The 19,976-nt window shown below is 44.3% G+C and overlaps 2 protein-coding genes across 2 annotated transcripts in view; one reads left to right on the plus strand and one right to left on the minus strand.

Annotated features, from left to right (window-relative positions):
• The window catches only part of ZFP62 (ZFP62 zinc finger protein), a 166,593-nt gene that overhangs the window by 21,234 nt on the left and 125,383 nt on the right, over window positions 1-19,976 (plus strand). The window contains exon 2 of the mRNA XM_063643102.1: window positions 16,366-16,554. Within this exon, the coding sequence (XP_063499172.1) occupies window positions 16,542-16,554 (13 nt within the window). The 5' untranslated portion in view covers window positions 16,366-16,541. The remainder of the gene's footprint in view (window positions 1-16,365; window positions 16,555-19,976) is intronic.
• BTNL3 (butyrophilin like 3) lies at window positions 152-19,277 on the minus strand. Its single transcript, XM_055284911.1, has 8 exons — window positions 19,045-19,277; window positions 14,902-15,249; window positions 10,331-10,606; window positions 5,079-5,192; window positions 3,674-3,694; window positions 3,104-3,130; window positions 2,788-2,814; window positions 152-1,532 (listed from the first exon to the last, which is right to left on the minus strand). Exons 1-8 carry the CDS (start codon window positions 19,091-19,093, stop codon window positions 976-978), a joined length of 1,419 nt encoding a protein of 472 aa, XP_055140886.1. The 5' UTR covers window positions 19,094-19,277; the 3' UTR covers window positions 152-975.

The following is a 19,976-nucleotide window of genomic DNA, read 5'->3' on the forward strand; positions in this document are numbered from 1 at the left end:
GGTTTTAGTTTGCATTTTCTTAATGTTTAATGACATTGAGTATCTCTTCATGTGCTTTATTTTTCATCTGTATATCTTCTTTGTTGACAGGTTTTATCAGTAATGATGGTGGCTTTATTGAAACTTTTTTTCTGCATCATTGAAATGATCATATGGTTTTTTAAATTTATTAATGTGCTGAATTACACTGGTTGATATTTAAATATTAAACCAACTCTGCATTTGTGGGACAAACCACACTGAGTAGTTATATATCATCTTTAAATTTATTGTTTTGTTTAATTTGCTAAAATTTTATTTAGAATTTTTGTGTCTATGTTACTGAGGGATATGGACCTGTAGTTTTCCTTCCTCTTCTTCTGTTTTCTTTGCCTGGTTTTGGTATCAGGTAATACTGGGCTTATAGAATCAGTTAAAAATACTCCCTCCTCTTTATCCTTTGAGCCTCACATAGCAGGTGTTCAATAACTATTCCATGGGTGATTTGGTATAGAGAAAAGTAAATTAATGTGGAATAAGCAAACAGAGTTTATGGTGGGAAAATGGATAATATAAAAACACATCATTAGCAAACGCTGTGCCATAAAACCTGCAAGCATGATTCACATTCATTGTCTCTTTAATCTTCACCTATGAGGTGGGAATCACTATCCCTGACTAACAAGTGAGGAGCCTGGGAGGTTGTTGCTTGTTCAAGATCACTTAGCTGGATGGAGTTTTCACAAACTAAACCTAATGTGAGTCTATTCCATCCCCACTTCAGGGCAGCCATGGCTTCTGACTCCCACAGGGACAGGCCAGTCTCCCCTCCTCTGGAAGCTGTGACTGCTGCAGGGCTCAGGACAGAAGAACCTCAGCTCCCTAAAGGAGAGTGGGGGGCGTGACTCCCTGTGTGCAGGCTCCGGAGAGGAAGCTGGGGCCGCCTGTTGGGAGCACTCTCCCTTGGCTGTGTCTGGGTCTGTGGTGGGGGGCCTGTTAAGCAGGGTCTTCTCTCTCTGATCCCCAGGACACTGGACATATGAATATGGGAGTCCCCATTTTCTCTTCATAGATCACGTGCTTGATATAGGGTCTCAACAAGCCTTCAAACTGACATGTCAGGATATGAATGCAGGACTGGTCATTTATGTTGAAGAAGGAGATGGTCCCACCCTCATAGTCCAGGAAGACCCCTACTCTTGTAGGAGGGGTGCTGGGGGAGAGGCTGATAAAATGGGGATTTAATGTGAAATACACACGTTCTGTCGTCAGTCTGAGGACCCAATACCCATTTTTGGGAGACAAAGTCACATTGTTCTCCCACCTGCCTACGTCATCCCGGCACACTCCCACACTCCACCCTACATTTTGTCCCACGTCCACCTCCCAGTAATGTTTCCCTGCTTGGAAACCCTGAGAAGCCACCACACTCTTGCTTGTAAATCTCTTCTTAGAGTAAGGCACCTCCTGGGGAGCTTTTCTATGGGTTACAGTTTTCAGATCAGAAACGCAGAGCTTCGGGTGAGCCGTCTCTGGATCCAGAGTCACCTCCACTGGGGTGCGGTGGGGGAGAGAGGAAGCATGAGTTACTGAAGAGGAAATCTGGGCTGGAACAAGAGGTCGACCCTCCCACTGCAGACTGGCTCCGGGTAGGATCTAGCCAGTCCCACTCTCCCACCAGCCATGTCCCTTCTCCAGGGCAGCCCCTGTGCCTCACTGATGCTTGGAGATGCCCAACCATGAGGTGCCCAACTCCTCTGTGTCACCCAGCCCTACCACCACCCTCCCATGCAAGCCCTCTATTGACTTTGTGAGACCGTGAGTGACTCCAGGATTCAGCTTCCTTCCACCCACCAGTTCCTGCTAACTTCACTTCTTTCACCTTTGCACAGACCCCTAGAAGCCAGCTACTAGTGCCCTCAGTTCCCTGGCGTCTTGCCTGTGACCCCTCCTAGCTGACCCAGTCCCTACGCTTTTCTCCCAAGTCCTGGGCCAAGAAGTGCATTTAGAGGCAGCTGCACCCTGGGGTGGATTGGGTTAGAGGCAGCTGCACCCTGGGGCGGATTGGGTTAGAGGCAGCTGCACCCTGGGGCGGATTGGGTTAGAGGCAGCTGCACCCTGGGGCGGATTGGGTTAGAGGCAGCTGCACCCTGGGGCGGATTGGGTTAGAGGCAGCTTCACCCTGGGGCGGATTGGGTTAGAGGCAGCTTCACCCTGGGGCGGATTGGGTTAGAGGCAGCTGCACCCTGGGGCGGATTGGGTTAGAGGCAGCTGCACCCTGGGGCGGATTGGGTTAGAGGCAGCTGCACCCTGGGGCGGATTGGGTTAGAGGCAGCTGCACCCTGGGGCGGATTGGGTTAGAGGCAGCTGCACCCTGGGGCGGATTGGGTTAGAGGCAGCTGCACCCTGGGGCGGATTGGGTTAGAGGCAGCTGCACCCTGGGGCGGATTGGGTTAGAGGCAGCTGCACCCTGGGGCGGATTGGGTTAGAGGCAGCTGCACCCTGGGGCGGATTGGGTTAGAGGCAGCTGCACCCTGGGGCGGATTGGGTTAGAGGCAGCTGCACCCTGGGGCGGATTGGGTTAGAGGCAGCTGCACCCTGGGGCGGATTGGGTTAGAGGCAGCTGCACCCTGGGGCGGATTGGGTTAGAGGCAGCTGCACCCTGGGGTGGATTGGGTTAGAGGCAGCTGCACCCTGGGGTGCATTGGGGCATCACAGATTTGCTGTCTACAAGCTGGGTAGGCTCCGTATCTGTCACTGGTCATCTTCCTACTCCATGCCCACTGTCACCCTCTCAGGCGTGGGTACCTGCGTGTTTCCGGGCGTCTCTCAATTCTGAAAGCAAGCAGACAGAGTAGGCACTTCAGTGCTCCCATGGGGAACAGGACACAGGGAGAAGGGAGAGACCAAGGATTAGGACCATTTTTGAGTGTCATGGACCCTCTCAAGAGATCTGAAGAAGGCTATGGGGCTTCTCTACAAAATGCACCTCTGCAGAATCTAGACAATTCAGGGTCCCCATCACAAACGTGGTTCTGCAGTGACCCATGGGCCTCAGGATATAAAAATCCATAAATGAGGAACTTGGAAGAGAGAGATAAGTTGAGGGAGGAGAGTCTCTCACCTGCCTGTTTGTGTATCTTCTCCAAGTCTGAAACCAAAAAAAAGGAATAAGAGAAAAACACGTAAGAGGCTGACATCACAGAGTGGGGTCCCAGGGAGGGCGTGGGAGGAAGGCCCTGCGAGTGATAACACTCACCCAGTTTATCCTGGAGTTTCCATGAAACAAAAAGCAGACTATTTAGTGGTTGATACAGGACTGGATAAAGTCTCAAAGCATCAGGCCAGGGGAGGTTGAGGATCACCCACAAATTTTTCTCAGGTTCCTCACTGTGGCCCACACACCCTCAGAGCTCATAACACCTCCCCCCACCACACACACAGCGAACCAACGGGCAACAGGCACAGACAATTTGTGGGGACTTCCAGGCCCTGGGGCCTATCCTAAGCCCTCCAGATATCTGAGGGGCAACTCATAGCAGTGGACGCAGAGAGCCAGGCAGCTGCTCTCCTCCACCTGCCGGTGCTTCCTGTCCAGCCTGGAGCCAGGGTCGTCCAGAGGCTCAAACTGTGGATCAGGGAGGGACTCGGGAGGAACCATGTGTGGGAGGCTCAGGACATGACACATACTTACCCAATTCCGCCTGGATTTTCCCTGAAACAGAAACAGTATATTCAGTGGTGGACACAGGAGTGTGCAAGGTACAAACACGACACTGGCTCCTTGCACAGGTGGGACGAGCTGCAGGTGTGAAGGGCTGGGCCTCTCCTAGGACACTTATATGTGCTCATCTCCCCAGCCCCTGCACGGTTGTAGCTGTCTGGGGTGGAGCAAGAGATCAGGAGGAAGGTGCCTGCTAAGGAGAGGGACAATAGCTGGGATGCTGTGGAGGTGGGGATGGAGATGGGAAAAGGCGGCTGGGAGGGGAGGCGGGGGCGGCCTCATCCTCAATGGGGAGTGTCACTCCCAAGGAGGAGAAAATTTGTTCTGGGGTGAAGACTCTTATTGAGATTATCATTTTATCTCAGTCAGTCAGTTTTATTTCCTCTTTTATGAAGTCTTTGCAACTACCCTGAAATTTCCTTATAAGACTCTTGTTGTCATTAGTAGAAATTTATTTGTTTTTATATATTTATTTTTTGAGTCAGGGTCTCACTCTGCTGCCCAGGCTGACGTGCAGTGGTGGGAACATGGCTCACTAAAGCCTTCCCCTCCTGTGCTCAAGCCATCCTCCCATCTCAACCTCCTGAATAGCTGGGACCACAGTCACGCACCACCACACCCGGCTCATTATTTTATTTTATTTTTTAAAAATTTTTTGTAGAGAGGAGTTCTCGCTATGTTGCCCAGGATGGTCTTACACTCCTGGGCTCAAGTGATCCTCCCATGTCGGCCTCCCAAAGTGCCAGGGTTAGAGACACGAGCCACCGCACTCAGCCTGTTTGTAGAAAAGTATGTGAAATTTTGGCCGGGCGCGGTGGCTCACGCTTGTAATCCCAGCACTTTGGGAGGCCGAGGCGGGCGGATCACGAGGTCAGGAGATCGAGACCACGGTGAAACCCCGTCTCTACTAAAAAATACAAAAAATTAGCCGGGCGCGGTGGCGGGCGCCTGTAGTCCCAGCTACTCGGAGGCTGAGGCAGGAGAATGGCGTGAACCCGGGAGGCGGAGCTTGCAGTGAGCTGAGACTGCGCCACTGCACTCCAGCCTGGGTGACAGAGCGAGACTCCGTCTCAAAAAAAAAAAAAAAAAAAAAAAAAAAAGTATGTGAAATTTTGATGTACTGAAAATCAATTATCTGCTTAGCCTGTGCTCCAGGTAAAGTAGAAAGGGATTGGCAGAGGCTGGCATTTTCTGAAGGGGCCATTTCAGGCCAGCACAGAGGAGGCTGGAGACTGGGTTCCCTGTGCCTCAGGCAGTGGCCCCCGTGGGCCTAGGGCTGGAAGAACAGAGCCCGGAGGTGTGTGAGGGCAGCCTGATAGCAGCTCCACTGGAACCATGAAGAAGTTATGGGCCCGTGCTTCTCTCTCTCACTTACCTTTGGATTTGAAGAAAACAATTGTCATCCTGATGACAACAACACATAGGGCAACACAGAGTAACCCGAGTGAAATAGAAGCCAGGCGCCAAGGTGAGGGCTGGAAAAATGTCTCTGAAAAACAGTCCCACAGGCCCCTTAGTGATTGCTAAGCAGGTAAGGCAATTTTACGCTCATTTAAGGAATCCCCCAGTACCCCAAGATGAAAGCATTTTTCTCTAATTTCGTCCACAGATTGAAAGCTTTGCATTTCTTTATAAGTCTTCATCCATCTGGATTTCATATATATATATATATATATCACACACACACACACGTGTGTGTGTGTGTCTGTGTATAATGAGGCAGAAGTTCAATGTCATCTTCTAAGCAAGTGCTGACTGTGCTGGCAATGTTTATTGAGTGGACCTTGCTTTACACACTGCCACACATGCAAGGTCACGTTCAAGCTTGGATTTGTTTCCGGGGCTCTTTGTTCTCTCCCATTGATCCATAGGGGTATCTCTGTGTCAATAATTTTAATTGGCTTAATCTTCAAAGCTTTGGGATATGTCTCTGAGATAAGACTAAGCTGAGCTTGCTCTGTTCCACTGTATCTTAGCAATTTTTGACTGTTTGTTTTGCCACATAAACTTTGGAATTGACTTGTTAGGCTTTAAGAAAACTCTGGGCCAAGTGCAGTGGCTCATGCCTGTAATCCCAGCAGTTTAGGAGGCCAAAGTGGGAGGATTTTTTTTTTCTTTTTTAAAGGTAATGTTTATTCTTTTCCCCTTTAGATTTCTTTCTTTCTTTCTTTCTTTCTTTCTTTCTTTCTTTCTTTCTTTCTTTCTTTCTTTCTCTCTCTCTCTCTCTCTTTCTCTCTCTCTCTCTCTCTCTCTTTCTTTCTTTTTTTGTTGAGACAGAGTCCCGCTCTGTTGCCCAGGCGGGAGTGCAGTGGTGCGATCTCGGCTCACTGCAGGCTCTGCCTCCCAGGTTCACGCCATTCTCCTGCCTCGGCCTCCCAAGTAGCTGGGACTACAGGCGCCCACCACCACGCCCGGCTAATTTTTTGTATTTTTAGTAGAGATGGGGTTTCACCATGTTAGCCAGGATGGTCTCGATCTCCTGACCTCGTGATCCGCCCGCCTCAGCCTCCCAGAGTGCTGGGATTGCAGGCGTGAGCCACCGTGCCTGGCCAGGAGGATTTCTTAAGGACAGGAGTTCGAGACCAATCTAGGCAACAAAGTGAGACCCCCATCTCTAAAAATATTTAAAATTAAAAATAATTAGCCAGGCAAGGTGGTGCACACCTGTGGTCCCAGCTACTTGGGAGGCTGAGGTGGGAGGATTGCTTGAGCATGGGAAGTTGAGGTTGCAGTGAGCCATGATTGCACCACTATACTCCAGCATGGGCGACAGAGTGACAGCTCATCTCAAAAAATAAAAAAAAAATGTGCTGAGATTTTTCTATAGAATTGTTTTGAATCTATACAGCAATTTTAGGAGAACTGATATCTTTAAAAACGTGCATCTTCTTATCTGAAGGGTGTTATATTTGTTCTCTTATTTAGTTTTCATTAGTGTCTTTTAATACAGTTTTATAATACCCTTCAATAAGATTTTGTAAACATTTTATTAGACTTATTCCTGGTTAACATATTTTTTATTGTTGTTGTACATGGCATGTGTTTTTCTTCCTTTGCTGGTGTTTACTAATGCAATTGATTTTGTTTATTCATCTCATTTTTCATGAACACAATGGGTTCTTTTATGAGTTGAAAGAATTTGTAAATTTTTCTAAATTTTCCATTTATATCATCATATAAACTGTGAACAGTGGCCATTTTATTTTTTTCTTTCTAAAAGTTATAACTTTTACATTTCCTTCCCTTATTGAAGTGGCTGCTAATAGTAACAGTACTCTAATATAATGTGGAATAGAAGTGTTTAATGCAATCTCCTTATGTTATGATTTTAAATGACACATTATGTATAATGTTTTCTGTAGGTATTTAAAAAATTACGTGGCTTATTATTTTGTATGATGTTTGCTGCAAGTATCTTTAGATATCTTTTTATCAGATTAAGCAGAGTCTCTCCTATTTCTAGATTGATAAAAAAATTTTCTTCTATTTCTAGATTTGCAAGTGTTGAAATCATGATGAATAGATGTTGAAAGTTATCTGTTTCATTTACATCTACTAAGAAAATTATAGTTTATCTCTTTTAACTAATTATGGTAATAATTACATTAATATATGTTCCCATGTTGACCTAACATTTTTTTCCAGGATAAGTTTGGTCATGATATATGTTTTTGTGGACTTTTCTACTTGCAAAATTTTTGGTAAGATTTTTACATTTTCAATTATGAGTAATGTTGGTAAAAATTTTTCCTTTTTCAAATTGCCCATTTCTGTTATGGTACCAAAATTATGTTGACTCAATAAAATGAGTTTAATATTTCCTATTTTTCTGCTCTCTGGCCGACTTTCTGAAAGATACATTTTCTCTTTTCTTGAATATTTGGTAGACTTTGTATATAAAACAATGTGGGAAGACTTCTAAATGCTGACTCCACCTCTTTCCTGGTTACAAATTAGTCAGGTAGTCGATCTTTCCTTCGGATTTTGTATTTTACATTTTTCTTCTTTTTTAAAAATTTTTGAGACAAAGTCTCACTCTGTCCCCCAGGCTGGAGTGCAGTGGGGTGATCTCAGCTCACTGCAATCTCTGCCTCCTGGATTTAAGTGATTCTCATGCCTCAGCCTCCCGAGTAGCTGGGATTACAGACACACACCACCACGCCCAGCTAATTTTTGTATTTTTAGTAGAGATGGGGTTTTGCCATGTTGGGCAGGCTGGTCTGGAACTCCTGACCTCAAGCGATCTGCCTGCCTCAGCCTTCCAAACTGCTGGGACTACAGACGTGAGAGCCACTGCACCTGGCCTGTATTTTACATTTTTCTATGAAAACTTTCACTTCATTATATTCAATAGAAAAGGAAAAAGTTATTCAAAGCAGTTTATCTTATAAATCTCTACTAAATCTTTAGTTGTGCCTTCTTGTTATTTCCTGCCTTGTTTAATTGTGCTGTTTCTCTTTTATTCTTAACTGATGTTGCCAGTTTATCTATTTTTTTTTTTTTTTTTTTTTTTTTTTTTTTTTTTTGAGACGGAGTCTTGCTCTGTCACCCAGGCTGGAGTGCAGTGGCGCAATCTCGGCTCACTGCAAGCTCCGCCTCCCGGGTTCACGTCATTCTCCTGCCTCAGCCTCTCTGAGTAGCTGGGACTACAGGCGCCCGCCACCACGCCCGGCTGATTTTTTTGTATTTTTAGTAGAGACGGGGTTTCACCGTGGTCTCGATCTCCTGACCTCGTGATCCACGCGCCTCAGCCTCCCAAAGTGCTGGGATTACAGGCGTGAGCCACCGCGCCCGGCTCAGTTTATCTATTTTAATAACACTTCGAACCATCTAACTTTAGATGTGTTAATCTGCACTATGTCTTTATATTTCCATATTTCTATATCTTTAAGATTTCTTCCACTTTCTTTTGCTGTTTTCTGAAATATATATTGATGCCTAATATCAATATTCAGCTATTTCATGCTAATAAGAACATTTAAGCATTAAAGGATATAATTTTTTTTTTTTTGAGATGGAGTCTTGCTCTGTCGCCCAGGCTGGAGTGCAGTGGTGCGATCTCGGCTCACTGCAAACTCCGCCTCCCGGGTTCGAGCGATTCTCCTGCCTCAGCTTCCCAGGTAGCTGGGATTACAGTCACCTGCCACCACACCCGGCTAATTTTTGTATTTTTAGTAGAGACGGGGTTTCACCATTTTGGCCAGGCTGGTCTTGAACTCCTGACCTCAGGTGATCCACCTGCCTTGGCCTCCCAAAGTGCTGGGATTACAGGCGTGAGCCACCGCACCCAGCCAGATAAAATTTTGACTGAGAAAACTATATTAGTTCTATTTTACACATTATGATAAATTGTAATTTTATTATCATTCAGTTTTAAGAATTTTCTACCTATCACTATGCTTTCTTGAATTTCTCAGTTATTTTAATGTTTAAAAATTTTTCAAACACATAAGAATTTAAACTATCTTTTGCTATGGTCATTTGACTTTATTAAATTATGATTAGAGAATTTTGTGTGCATGATATCAATGTTTGAAAATTTTCTGAAAACCATTTTATGTGTTTATATCTGGTAAAATTTTATAAAAGTTCCAAGTGTGTAAAAATTAATGTGTATTCTACAAACCTGGAGTGCCATCTCCAAAAATATGTTATTTCAGGCTTATTAATTTTTAGTTCAAATATTATATATTCTTACTCATTTTGTCTACTTATTTAATCAATTTTAGAACTCGAAGTATGACCTTTTTTCTTATATTTCTGTTGATATTTTCTTTTTATATTTTACATGTATAAGGTACATATATATTTAAAATTTTCATATTCTTATACTGAGTGAACTTATGTTTTTGAAATAACTCTATCCCTAATGCCCTTTTTCTTAAAACCTTGTCTTCCTTTTCTTGACACTAATATATCTGTTTGATTCTTCTTGATTAATATTTCTCTAGTATTTTTTATTTTTGATGAATAGCTCATATGTGCTACATTTTTCCTCTTATGAATTGCAGTTGAGATTTTTATTATCTATTTTTATTTTTATTTTTATGTTTTTGAGATGGAGTCTTGCTCTGCCACCCAGGCTGGAGCACAGTGGTGCCATCTCGGCTCACTGCAACCTCTGCCTCTCAGGTTCAAGCGATGAGATTTTTAAATCCAGTCTGAGATTCTTTGTCTTTTAACTGGCAAATTAAATCCTTTTACATTGAGTGTGATTCTGGAAGCATTTAGTTTATGTAAATTTTCCTACTATTTGTAAATCCTTTCTGAAATTTTCTACATTTTTATGGAGCAATGACGTTTTCTAAAATTGAAGAAACAATTATTTTCTTAGTCCTAGAGTTAATTTCCTTAAGTTTTGTTATGTGTTGAGTTGTGAGTGTTGCACCATGGGGGTATTGTGTGGTGAAGGAAATACTTAATTCTACTGCCTTGAAATTGTAAACAATTCTACTTCTGCCTTATCAAATGTTTGGTTTGGTTTTTTATACCTCATCAATCTTTGACTCTCAAAACAAATCATTGAAGCTGGGTGGTACTACACAACAATCCCAGATACAAGCTGCTGCTCTACCCTGAGTTACGTATGTACACACCCATTCCTTGCTCCTCCTTCTCCACACTCACCTCCTATCGATACCTTGGATTCCACCTCATGACTCTGCTCAGCAAGGTGGATGGAACACAATATGCTCCCAGCATTTTCCTGGACTATAATGGAGATCTCCACATCATATAGGCTGTGCCAATCTGCATTTGCTCCAGAGTCTGAAGACAAATCCTGTCCTTGTGGACCTTTCCACTTGGCTGTGGGCCGGGGGAACCAGCCTGAGGACAGGCAGAGTAGCTGGATGCCTCCGTCAACATATCCCGCGATGGAAATGAGAGGAACTGAGCCCAGGGCTGGGAAGAAAACAGGGAAAGATGAAAGCAAAGACCAAATTTCAAGCTTACAGGTATTTTGAGTCTGGTTCATCAAGCCTGTACCCATAACAACACACACATCCTTTTCTCTCTCTCTCTCTCACACACACATCCACTCGTACTACAACTGCACACCCTTCCATGGTCTGTGTTCATTCAACATTTATTTAGCAGCCACTATATATGCCTGGATATTCCTAAGTATGAAATAGGATGCAGTGAATAAGACACAGCCCCTTCTAATGAGAAACTCATTGATCAAATAGTGAGGAAACTGTATAAAATACATTTCATAGTGAAATGGCAACTATGAAAGCATGGTCAGGTTAGCACAGAGAAGGGTGCTTAACTGTCATGGAAAGTCACAGCTTCCTGGAGATGACATTTGCACCCTTCTGTGTCAGAAAATAGGAGTTTTGTTGTGGTCAGGTTGGGGAGGGGGAAGCATTTTAGACAAAAAGAGGCAAGTACAAACCACAATGTGAAAAGTTAACATGCCACAGTGATTTCAAGGACTCATGAATATTTATATTCCAGATAATGATGTATAACAGAGTAGGGATGTGACACAAGATCTGAAAAAGGCACAAGGCAAGCCATGGAGGTCATACATTCACTGACCTGAGCAATATGGACTTGCCCACAGCCACTTTAAGAACTGTAGACAAGTAGGGCTCTTACCAGCTTCCAGCAGGTGGGAGTTATAGCAAGGCCTGTATCTTAGAGAGGTCTCCAGGCAGCAGCATGGAGGAGGGACCACAAAGAACACTCCGGAGGAGAGTGACCCACCATGCAACTACTGAAGTGACTCCAGTGAGAGAAAAGAAGGGCTGGGGAGGCTGAGAAGGGGAACGGCAGATGCAGAATTTATTTAAGAAGTTGAATCAATAGGACTGAACATCAAGAAAGGGTTTATTATGACATCCAGATTTGTGACTTGGGAAATATGGAAAAGTACCCCTTATGTGGTTGACTTCAATTTGATGATTTAATATTGCCTTTTAACCACTCCAAACAGAACTTTCTCTCTGAGTGTTGTTCTCTGCCATTCCCCAGGGTCTGGATCAGTGCATGGAGCCTAATAAATGTTTGTTAGTCAATAAATTAATGAAAGAATGATGGTGGTGTAAGCACCAAGGAAGGGGGCTCAAGTAAGATGATGTAGACTTCTCTTCCTTGCTCCTTTCTGTAAGTAAAATGCTAAACCCTAGAAATGAGGCAAGCATAGGTGCATTTTGAAAAGTGGAAAGACTAAGGAGGATTGACTAGGGACCCCAGGAGTAGAGAAAAAACACAGCAGCTGAGCATCCTATGACCACTTCCCCACTCCCACCTCCAGCAGAAGTAGGTGGCCCAACGGGAATCTTTCCACCCCTAAATGGCTGAAAATACATGATATGCAAAGTGGTGCTGGCAAAAGAATTGACCATGAGCCCTATTGACTGGAGGCCAGGGGAAGAGTACTTTGTCCCACTATGCCAGATGATCACCTCTCTCACAAGAAAAACTGAGGAGCAACATGGGAAAACACCTTTTACTGCCACGGTTAGTACTAGAAAGGATGAGCAGAATCTCCAGTGACATCAATTAAGCAAAGTAGACCAAAATAACACAGTAAAGTCTCTGAAAATTAAATTGTATTTGGAGCCACAACCACCAAAAATAGACTAGGACCTGAGTCATAAATCTAAACATGGTGACTGCCTGCAAAACAGAAGCTTTACATAGGGTCTAGAGTATCTTGCAATAGTTAAACCATTTAGATTTCAACTAAAAATTACCCGTCATACCAAGAACCAATTAAATATCAACTTGAAGGAAAATAGACAATCATGTGATTGCCAAGACCAACATGAATAGCTATTATTAAAATGTTTCAAAAAGCAATTATGAATTCTCTCAAAAAAATTTAAAAAACAAAAAACATAGATGTTATAAAATACAAATCAGAAGTAATATAACAAAAAAAAATGCAAAAACAAAAACTAACTGGGTAGCTTCAGTACTAGAGTGGAGATAACAGAAAATAAAATTATTGGCCTGGTACAGTGGCTCATGCCTGTAATCTCAGCACTTTGGGAGGCCAAGGCGGGTGGATCACGAGGTCAGGAGATCAAGACCATCCTAGTTAACACGGTGAAACCCCGTCTCTACTAAAAATACAAAAAAAATTAGCCAGGCATGGTGGCGGGCACCTGTAGTTCCAGCTACTCCGGAGGCTGAGGCAGGAGAATGGCGTGAACCCAGGAGGCAGAGCTTGCAGTGAGACGAGATTGCACCTCTGCACTCCATCCAGCCTGGGTGACAGAGCGAGACTACATCTCAAAAAAAAAAAAAAAAATTATTGAACTCCAGGATACAACAATGAAACTTAACCAGCATGAAAAGAGAGGAAAAGATTTTTTTTTTTTAAAGAGGAAAAACAGATCCTAAAGGACCTATGAGACAATAACAAAATATCAACATTTATATCATCATAGTCCCAGAAGGAGAGGAGAAAGAGAGAGAGCTGAAAGAGTAGTTAAAGAAATGATGGCTGATCTAATCAAATGAGGTGAAAGTCATGAAACTACAGATTCAAGAAGCTGAGAGCACACCAAATAGGAGAAATGTAAAGAAACTCATGCCTTGATAGATCATAATTAAATTTCTGAAAATAAAGAAAACACCAATGACAGCAGATTTTTCATGAGAAATCTTCAAGGCCAGAAAGAAGTAGCATGTTTTTCAACTGCTGAAAGAAAATAACCATCAAGAAACTCACAAATTCTGAATCTGGCAAAACCATTATTCACAAAGAGGAAATCATTTGCATATTTATTCTCAGATAAACGAAAACTAAGAGAATTTGTCACTAGCAGACCTATCCTAAAAGGATGGCTGGAGGAAATTCTTCAAACAGAAAGGAAATGATAAAAGAAAGAACCTTGGAATATTAGGAAAGAAGAAAAGCAATAGGAAAAGAAGAATAAGGAAAACTACAATAGATTTTCCATTGTATTAAACAATCACATACATGCTGGGTGTGGTGGGTCACACCTGTAATCCCAGCACTTTGGGAGGCCAAGGCAGGGGATCATTTGAGGCCAGGGGTTTGAGACCAGCCGTTCAACATGGCAGAACCCCATCTCTACTAAAAATACAAAAAAAAAAAATTAGCTGGGTGTGGTGGCGCATGCCTGTAATCTGAGCTACTCAGGAGGCTGAGGTACAAGAATCACTTGAACCCAGGAGGTGGAGGTTGCAGTGAGCTGAGATCACACCACTGCACTCCAGCCTGGGTGACAGGGCAAGACTGTCTCAAAGAAAACTAAAAAATAAAAAATAAAAATAAAAATTATATATGATGGTTTAAACAGAAATTAAGTCACTATCTGATATAGTGCTTATGTATATAGAAGAAATACTCAAGGCAATGTTATTTTTAAATTGTAGAGATTGAAGGGATCTAAATGAAAATGAAGTTTCCACACTTCAAAGTGGTAAAATGTTGATACAGTAGATTGTGATAAATTATATGTGAATATCATAACACCTAGAGCAGCACCTAAGAAAACACTACAAAATGTTATACTAAAAAAAGACTGAAAATAAGTTGTGATGGAATCCTAAAAAAAGTTTAATAACACACAAGAAGTCAAGAAAAAAGAAGAAGAAAATAAAAGAAATTGAAATATAACAGGCATCATCACTCTCATTTCACCAACAGGGTGGGAGTGGCTTTCCTCTGTATCCTGTCAGGTGGTGGCAGGTGCAGGTGGCTGTCTTCTGTGTCATGATTCCACCTGTGTGATGGCAGGGCCAGGCTCATCTCCAGAAACCTCAGGTCAGTGATCCCCACCGAAGCCTTTTTACATCATGTCAGAATCTAGAAAGTCTTTGTTTTTTTTTTTTTTTTTTTTGAGACAGAGTCTCGCTTTGTCACCCAGGCTGGAGTGCAGTGGCGCAGTCTCGGCTCACTGCAAGCTCCGCCTCCCGGGTTCACACCATTCTCCTGCCTCAGCCTCTCCGAGTAGCTGGGACTACAGGCGCCCGCCACCACGCCCGGCTAATTTTTTTTTGTATTTTTTAGTAGAGACGGGGTTTCACCGTGGTCTCGATCTCCTGACCTCGTGATCCGCCCACCTCGGCCTCCCAAAGTGCTGGGGTTACAAGCATGAGCCACCGCGCCCGGCCTCTAGAAAGTCTTTTATTTCATTATCTGAAATACTTTTAAGAGCTGATAATGGTAGCATGACTTTACAAGACAACTCAGTCATAAACAAACAACTGACCTGCCACCCGCAGCTCCCAGGTGGCCTCCTCATCATAAATCTGGGAACTGAACCAGCACCCATACAGGCCAATGTCCGAGAGAGTGATGTTTTTTAGCCTTAGAGACACATGCCCCCCTGCAATGGAGTCCTTCACAAGCTCAGTTCTCCCTCGATACTGTGGCATCTGCATATATTTCTGGTCTTCCCCATCTCTGTAGAGGTGGACCACAGCATGGAACTGATTCCTGAAGAACCGCACTTCCATGGCCTCTGCACTGGTCTCAGGAAAGAGGGAGCAGGAGAACACTGCGTCCTCCCCCACCAAGGCCTGGACAAACTTGCCCGGTCCAGTCACTTGCCACTGTCCTATAGGAAGAAACACAACAGATAATTGAGCAAAATCCACTTGAGTCCTTCTCAGGGCTCTGGTGGGTGGAGATGTGTGGGCTGTGGGGTGGGGGATCCATCAGTCTTCTTTCTAAACCTGATGACTTGCATTTGCACATCTTACACTTGCGAGAATGCTTCCATGTCAGTTACTTCACTCGGTTCTCACACACATCTCATGTGAGATGAGATGAGGTATATGCTATCAATATTCCCACATTCAACATAAGGAAACCCTGTCCCTGGGGCTGAGTTATTCAGGGGCCTGAGAGGCACCTTCTAAATGCAGACTCCCTGACTGGAGGAGAATCTATCTCCACATGCTCTACTCTCTGCTCATCTGCTTAATGAGCACTCACACCACCCCCTTTGCATCTTCTATGCTAAAAACATTTTTAATGACCCAGGAGGGGAGTAAGTGGCCATAAAATATCCAATTTGGGGAAATTTATTTCCTTCAAGTAGATGGTTACATCTTGTAAATGTTTTATGGATACAAGAAAGGAATATATATTCTCTGCTGAAGCACATTTATTTGTGCTTCTTTTTTTTTTTTTTTTTTTTTTTTGAGATGGAGTCTCGCTCTGTCGCCCAGGCTGGAGTGCAGTGGCGCAATCTCAGCTCACTGCAAGCTCCGCCTTTTTAAGTAGACTTCTGCCATATTCTGAAGGACATGGTATGACACAGTGAGGAGATTTTGTAGTTTTTATTTCAGAGATTTGCTCTGTAGTGCACTGATGTTGTGACATATCTTTTCCATGACACCTACCTTTTACTCCAGGTAATAATTTTATGTTTTTCCACTTTATTATTTTGTACTTGAATAGTACTTCATCTAGCAAAAGTTTGTCCAAGCCACAGCCTGCGAGCTGCATGAGACTCAGGACAGCTTTGAATATGGTCCAACACAAATTCGTAAACTTTCTTAAAACATTATAAGATTTTTTGTGATTTTTTTCATTCATTAGTTATTGTTAGTGTTAGTTCTTCTTCTTTCAATATGGCCCAGGGAAGCCAAAAGATTGGACACCCCCGCTCTAGTGTTTTATCAACATGGCTTACCTGTTTTGTTTTGTTTGTGTTTTCTTGGTGCAGCTTTGTCTGGATCTTCACTTGAAACTGTCTTATCTTGCTGCAAGTGACATAATTGTTGGTTTTCTGCGAGCCTTCCCTGCACGACTCTCATCTTCATGAGGACAGAGTGTGTGTGATTTTCTCAGCACAGGATTCCCCATGCCCAGCACAGAGAATGGACTCCACAGACAGGGATTATGCCTGTGAATGGTGAGCGCTACTTTCTTTTTGCATTTGCTTCTCGGTTTTGTGGTCTGGTGTAAATCACACTCACAACTCTGTATGATTAGAATTCTTCTTAGAGAGACCACAGATGATGGAGGCCCACTCCCTTCACCTTCTAAGTACCCACCCCCTTTGATTGGCAGTGTCTCTTGATTCATTCACATGTATCCATTTATGGTATATGGATATACCTGTGTGTGGTGTCTGCATGTGCATCAGAGGCAAAGTGGATCCCATGTGTGAATTTCCAGATAAGTGGATATTTTTATTTTAGCACTAATTATTTCTAAGTTTAAGTACATTTTATAAATCTTGCTGAAATGTATTTCACTCATGCATCTTTAAGAGTATTTTTAAATGAGGCGTGACTTTGTAGCCTGGTGTCTGACCAGCTGCTGACCTGGTGTAGCAGATGTTGAGGCCCTGCTCCTCACCACCCAACGCTGAGTCCCCCTGCAGCAGGATGGGCACTTGCCTGCCTGCTGACAGCTCTGCCCCTGGAGCCTGGCCTCTGCCTCTCTGCTGAGGGCTTCCTGCAAACTTTGGCACCTCCTCAGCCCAGGCACAGGGTGGCCAAGAAGGTTGAGATTTTAATAGTCCCGGGGTGGGGGGGCACATCTCACCCAGTGGGGAATAGGAAGCAGTGGATATTGGGAAGATCCTGAGCCATCATCTATACAGTTTCTCCAAAGGTCCCTGTTGCCACTACGGCAACCTGCTCATTAGCGCACCCTCTATGGCTTTCCTCCCACTGGCTTCACTCTCTGCACCCTGTCACTTTTGTTTCTGAGAATGATCTGCTAAGCAAACCACCTGCAGAAAGGCCCTTGCTCTAGATCAGTTTTTGGGACCCAGCCTGTCCGCTGGGCTGCTGTGAGTGCTGCCGTCAAGGCTGTGTGAGGCTCTCAAGCCAGGCAAACAGTTTTTAGTGTATGTCTGTTTCTCCGGCCAGCCTTGCTGCTGTCATTTATCTTGCTGACGGTGTCTCCCTTTACTCCTTCCCCTGGGGAGAAGCAAGGAATAACACTGTCTGTTGTTGCAACATACTGTGCACCAGTGGAGCTCTGTGCTGCATGCTCTACATGCACAAGTTCATGCAATCCACACAGCAGCCCTTCAGCCATGGGAATGTCACAGATGTAATATTATTATCTCTATGTCATCATAAGCAAAAACTGATGCTAATAGACGTTATTAGCCACAAGCTCATAGACAGAGAAAAGGAAAGTTTTAAAAATAGTGTTACTTCCTCTAAGGTCATTTCCGGCATGCCCTGCTGCCTCATGCAGAAACAGAAAGCAGACAGAAAAGCTTGTCAGAAAATGGGTGAAAATGTGCTTAAATGGAGGCTCTGTTGTGAGTAACACACATGGATTGTGGTTTTTTGTTTCTGTTTTTTTGAGACAAAGTCTCACTGTGTCACCCAGGTTGGAGTGCAGTGGCGCGATCTCGGCACACTGCAACCTCCGCCTCCTGGGTTTAAGCAATTCTCGTGCCTCAGCCTCCTGAGTAGCTAGGATTACAGGCGCTTGCCACCACACCTGGCTAATTTTTAGTAGAGATGGGGTTTCACCATGTTGGCCAGGCTAGTCTCAAACTCCTGACCTCAGGCAATCCACCTGCCTCGGCCTCCCAAAGTGCTGGGATTACAGGTGTCAGCCACCGTGCCCAGCCAACACACATGGATTTTGATCCCCTTATTTCTGTTTTCTTGGCTTTGTTTAGCAAAATAGTCATAGGTAGACAAATAGCAGGATGGAACTGTTCCAGACAGAAAGTGAACACAGTCAAATGAACTTTTTGTGGCTTGACACTGACCGCCCAGAATCCAGTGTTCTACTCCAGCCCCTATCTCTCCCTGCAAAATTTATTTGATTACTCAATATCCTATACACCAGGCTTTGTCTTGATGGTTACTAGAAGGAGAAAAAAGAGTGGATTTCCGCCTAGAATATGCCAGGTTCCAACTTATTCCTCACTTAAAGGCCTGGTGCTCTACCCCATAACCACAGGTGTTTCTAACTCAGCATGTGCATAGCTGGACACATTGTCTCTTTCTCCAAACATCCTAAACAGTGTCACCTTCCACCCAGGCACCCAAGCCAAAAACCTGGGGATTATATTAGAGACTTGCCCTGCCTAAGCCCCACAGCCCACCTGGGGAAAAAAAATGTATTTACCTTGGCGTTCTCGATATGTTCCCTCCCCGCTCCCAGGGCCTGCTCCCGTTATTCTGTGCTACTGTGGTAGTGCCCAAGTCCTTGAGAAACAGCTCAAGGAGTCTTCCTCAATTCCTGCTGCCCTGGGCTTCCCACAGCTCGTGGCATTGGTAGTTGCCAGCCTGAGGCCAGGAGAAGCTGGAGAATGCAAGCACCAAAGATTCCTGCATCTCACTGTGCTGAGATCATTGTCATGAATGAACTCAAAATATTATTCAACAAGGAGGAAAACAACAGTCCAAACTGAAAGGCTTACCTGACACCAGCTTGTAGAAACTGAGAACCAAAATGAGCACGAAAGCCATGGATATTCCTGTGGGTTGATCTCACACTATGAAAACAGATGACAGCAGGGGTGGATGGATGATTTGGAGGTCAGGCCAGCTGTCTCAGATGCAGCAGCCATGGAGAGGCTTTTCATGAACTGATGTCAAACTGTGCATTTCTCCCTAGAGCCTCCCTAAATATGGCTGTATGAATGAGGAGTATGGGCACTGGACTTTGAATCACTGCATTTATTGGCAGGTCATAAACATCTATCTCAGACCAGAGAAATGATAAGGGAGAGAGAGTAGGGTACACTTGGAGGGACTTTGTTCTGCGTCAAGGCTGCGCCCCACATAGGTGGTAAAGGAAAGCCAGGTGCAGAGATATTTTCAGGCTTAGTCTGGCAGGCAGAGCTGCAAGAGAGAGTGAGCATCTATCCCTGAAAGAGAGATCAGACAGGTGCAGTGGCTCACGCCTGTAATCCCAGCACTTTGGGAAGCCAAGGCAGGTGGATCACGAGGTCAAGAGATCGAGATCATCCTGGCCAACATGATGAAACCCCGTCTCTATTAAAAATACAAAAATTAGCCAGGCATGGTGGTGCGTACCTGTAGTCCCACCTACTTGGGCGGCTGAGGCAGGAGAATTGCTTGAACCGGGAAGGGGGAGGTTGCAGTGAGCCCAGATTGCACCACTACACTCCAGTCTGGTGACAGAGTGAGACTGTATCTCAGAAAAAAAAAAAACACACAACAGAGATCGTCTCAGCACAGGGTAGTGAGGCAGTGAATGTACCCAGGCAATGCTCCATGAGACTCATATTCCCTGGCACAGCATGAGGTGATTCTGCCCATCCCTCCCTTGTCTTGAGTTCAGGGACAGGACTCTGATCATGAGGCCAGATGGGGTTGAACTTGCCAG

The sequence above is a fragment of the Symphalangus syndactylus genome, chromosome 7 (genome assembly GCF_028878055.3).
Source record: "Symphalangus syndactylus isolate Jambi chromosome 7, NHGRI_mSymSyn1-v2.1_pri, whole genome shotgun sequence".
NCBI lineage: Eukaryota > Metazoa > Chordata > Mammalia > Primates > Hylobatidae > Symphalangus > Symphalangus syndactylus.

What these genes read in the sequence shown, in the direction of transcription:
- BTNL3 (XM_055284911.1), bottom strand. Translation starts at nt 19,093, where the DNA reads ATGGCTTTCGTGCTCATTTTGGTTCTCAGTTTCTACAAGCTGGTGTCA. An exon ending in ATCCAAGGTATCGATAGGAG is followed by an intron (nt 5,193 to 10,330) that starts GTGAGTGTGGAG and finishes ACTGTTTTTCAG; the next exon opens with AGACATTTTTCCAGCCCTCA. An exon ending in GAAAATCCAGGCGGAATTGG is followed by an intron (nt 3,131 to 3,673) that starts GTAAGTATGTGT and finishes TTTTGGTTTCAG; the next exon opens with ACTTGGAGAAGATACACAAA.